At 42.9% G+C, this 4090-nt stretch overlaps 1 protein-coding gene across 2 annotated transcripts in view; it reads right to left on the minus strand.

Moving 5' to 3' along the window:
• SLC27A2 (solute carrier family 27 (fatty acid transporter), member 2) overlaps positions 1-4090 on the minus strand; it is a 72192-nt gene continuing 68102 nt past the window's right edge. For both annotated transcript variants that reach the window (XM_011995771.1, XM_011995770.1), the window contains 2 exons: positions 2402-2532; positions 1-477 (listed from right to left, as the gene is read on the minus strand). In XM_011995771.1, the coding sequence (XP_011851161.1) occupies positions 301-477; positions 2402-2532 (308 nt within the window). In that variant the 3' untranslated portion in view covers positions 1-300. The remainder of the gene's footprint in view (positions 478-2401; positions 2533-4090) is intronic.

Consider the following 4090-nt stretch of genomic DNA (forward strand, 5'->3'; position numbering starts at 1 on the left):
TGCCATCTCACATGTTGGTGTTCATTTAATTTACTATGTATTTTAAAAAATAATGCCTTCCCTCCAACAAGCTCAGTTTGCAAATACAAACAGTAGGTACACACTGAAAAATAATAATCTCTAAATCTTTTTACTTGCAAAGACTCAGCTGTCATTTTAAAAAGTCTCCCTTTACTGGTATGCATAATTTCCTAAAAAAACTGCACCTCACAATCTTCAATCAAATTAAAGTTGGATTATATCAAGTGGCTGTCCATTCGGTTTCTTTCTGGAAATGTTGAGTTACCCTCCTGGGAATAGTCAGAGTTTCAGGGTTTTAGCACTTATGGCATTATAGATGTCCTCAGTCATAGGCACATACGTTTTTGCTGTGTCGTCCAAGAAATACAAGGCATCTTTGATGACAGCGGGGTTAAAGCCCTCCTCCACCAGGGTCACTTTGCGGTGTTTAAAAGTTCCAGTGATCTCAATGGTGTCCTGAAAAACATCAAATAATCCACACTGTGGTTGCATTTTGCAATAGATTGGGATGCAGGGCAAGGGGTAGGGGTGGGGCATGGAGATCTAGCAAATCATTGGCATCCCTGGCTCATGTGACAGCTGGGAAGTGAAAGTTAAAAAAAAAAGTTTTCCATTTTGATTTATTTTTACATGGACAGATAACATTGCGTGTTTTTCTCATGTATAATATGGTGTGCTGAAGTGCACATACATCGTGCAATAGTTACATCCAGCTAGTTAACAAATGGATTACCTCACATAGCTATCATTTTTGTGGTAGGAGCAAGTAACATCCACTCTCTTTACATTTTCTAGTGAAGTGAAAGTTTAGTATGATACCCATACATTCTTCGCTGGTCTCCATTAGGGAGCCCTTTGTGAGGTATTTTTTATTCCCTTAAAGCTTTAGGATCACCGGTGGGGAGGGAGGACCTGCCAATGATGAGATACCTGTGCACAGATTTCTGAGCAGAGGGGTGGTGCTTACTGCTTGGTAAGGCTTCAGGTACCACTAGGATATCCTGACTCTAGGTGGGAGTAGAAGGAGGGATCATTTACAGAAAAACTCTGTTTTCTCAGTCTGCTTATCTTGTCTACTAGATTGAAGACTGATTTTCCCTTTAATTAATGTGTTAACCAAAATATCTGAGGATATTTCATTTTCATGCCTCTTTACCATCCGGTTGCAAAGCAAATGTCGGTGCTTTATGAACAGGAATAATCCTATACACACAATATCTGGAATCTTAAGACTTCCTTTGTCAAGTCTTCAACTATAGAATCACAGAGCTCAAAATCTAAAAGTGAGAATGTTAAACCAACCAAAGGGTTAATGTTGGAGGAAGAAAAAAACTCCCCTAGCGGTGATAGTTAAGTCTTAGGCAATTCCAGCTGGCTAACGTCCAGTTAAATTTCACACCATGGAAAGGTGTAGAACTTCTGTGGATTTCTGTATTCTTTAAAACTGGAAACAACAAACAGGATCAGGGCATTTCTATTTGCGATGTCTGTCAGGACTCACCAAACAGACTTGTGAGTTGTGTGCTAAGACTCTTGCTGAATGAACTGGTCTGTCTTGTAAGGAGAAAGGGATTAGAATTGGATTTCCGCTAGCTGTTTTCTGATTTTTTTTTTTTTTTTTAAAGAAAGGGCCTTGCTCTGTTGCCCAGGCTGGGTGCAGTGGTGCACTCATACCTCACTGCAGCCTTGATTTCCTAGGCTCAAGTAATCCTCCTGCATCAGCCTCCCAGGTAGATGAGACTACAAGTGCGTGTCACCATGCCTGGCTAATTTTTTTTTTTTTTTTGGAGATGGAATCTCACTCTGTTGCTCAGGCTGGAGAGCAGTGGTGTGATCCTGGCTCACTGCAACCTCCGCCTCCCAGGTTCAAGCGATTCTCCTGCCTCAGCCTCCCGAGTAGGTGGGACTACAAGCATGCTACACCACACCCAGCTAATTTTGTATATTTAGTAGAGATGGGGTTTCACCACATTAGCCAGCCTGATCTTGAACTTCCGACCTCAGGTGATCCGCCCACCTCGGTCTCCCAAAGTGCTGGAATTACAGGCGTGAGCCGCCGCGCTCGGCCTTTTAAAAAATTTTTAGTTTTAGTAGACATGAAGTCTCACTATGTTGCCTAGGCTGGTCTCAAACTCCTGAGCTCAAGCAATCCTCCCACCTCGGTCTCCCAAAGTGATGGGATTACAGGCATGAGCCACTGCACCCAGCCAGCCTGATATGACCACTTCCTTATTGGTCTATGACACTTCTTTCTGAGCTTCCTGGAAAGTGTGGTGATAATTTGGCAAATGTAGTCATCCTGGGAGAAGGCAAGTTGTTCCCTAAGAAGTAGGAATCTCTAAGAGAGCAGATCATTGAACTTGATAATAAGAGATCTCACCTGTATTCTTAGAAACCTGGGCCTCGCGTAACTAGGCAGGTAATCAGCAATGTGCTGAAAGAGTTTCTTTCCGTCAAATTCATGGTTTTCCTTCATTTTGATGGAGGCCATGCCAATGCGACCCTCATGATCTAGAAATAAAGTGAGAAAAAATTAGATGTGTTATGGCTATTTATGATGCTTTATTAGTTCAAAGAACTGTGGACTCAGACAACTTTATAGCATGGGTTTCATTTGGATAGTTGGAATTTTTATTACAAATACCTGTTGAAGATAATCTAAAGTGAATGTACTAATATTAATAGTAATAATAACAGTTGGTTGACTATTATATTCCAGGCCCTATACTAAGTGTGTTGTATTGATAATCTCACTTAAGCCTCATAACCTTCTGAAGAGATATAGATGTTATCTCCATTTTACAGATGAAGAAACTGAGGCTTAAAGACATTAAGAGACTTATTCGACGTCAGACATCAAATACTAGGCAGGGTATGGAATTGAATTCAGGCAGCCTGGCTCCAGATCCTGTGCTTAGAACCATCATCCTTCTTTTTAGCAGCCTATACAAACACATCTGGGTAGGGAGTAGGTTGGACTGGTGGCGACAGGAAGTTATTTTTGACTCCAGTGAAAGTCCTTGCTCCACCGTCAGGCACGACTTACTGAGCCTGGATTGTTCTTCAGGTTGCAGTGTCAGGTTTGTTGCACCTCTGGGCACAAACACCACCTTGGAGACCTACTTATCTGATCAAGGTTCTAATGGCTTTCCTTGTCTGCATTTCGGAGAGGATGTGCAACAGGAGGTGAAGGCAGGCACAGGGAGCTGTTTTGTGCACTACCATTAAAGGCCCATTAGTCCCAAGAGGATGTGCCCTCCACAGAGAGAACAGATCCTACAGCAGGATATTTAGCCCAGAGCAGTTTCCAACAAGTACAACTGCCTTCTTGTGAGGACAGTGGTAATTAGGTATTAATGTATCTTCTACCTGATCCAGCAGACCCAGCAGGAGTCCCGATCCACTTCCCTCAACTGCTCAGCTGTAATCAGAGAGAAGACAGGAGCCTCCCTTGGTTACCTGGGCCCCAGCTTTTGAAATCTCTCCCATGGTGATTGTGTGTTTACCGATAGCTCTAAAGAAGGCAAACAGCAAAAGGAAAAAAAGATGCTCCCTCATTCGGTTTGTTTCTTGTCTGAGGGAGAGAGGCAGGGGCACTAGATCCTCTTAGTTTAGGGTCTTTAGCACCTGTCTTAGAAATCTCAAGTGTCTCCAATAAGTTCCTTTTAGAATTAAGGCTCATGCAACAGAAATCCTCCGCATTGACCATCTCTGCATCTTGCCCTGGTAGCAGCAACGCTGGACCTAGGGGCAAATGGGCCTGTTAGGTCTCAGGCCTCTGCCCCGACTCCCGGAGGGTGGTTTGGGACTAGTTCAGCTCTGGGGGGATGGTTCCAGCCTATAGGAGTTCTGCGCTAACTGTAAAGGTCAATTCTGACCAAGGGTTCTCTAGAGCTGCATGGTCTAATATGATACCCACTGGTTATTTGTGGCTATTAAAACTAAAATCAATTATAATATTACGAAAAATTCAGTTCTTCAGTTGCACTAGCCACATTTCAAGTGTTCCATAGTGACATGGTGGCTATTGGCTATCATGCTGGATAGTGCATATGGAACATTTCCATCA

The sequence above is a fragment of the Mandrillus leucophaeus genome, unplaced genomic scaffold, assembly GCF_000951045.1.
Source record: "Mandrillus leucophaeus isolate KB7577 unplaced genomic scaffold, Mleu.le_1.0 Scaffold497, whole genome shotgun sequence".
Classification (NCBI taxonomy): Eukaryota; Metazoa; Chordata; class Mammalia; order Primates; family Cercopithecidae; genus Mandrillus; species Mandrillus leucophaeus.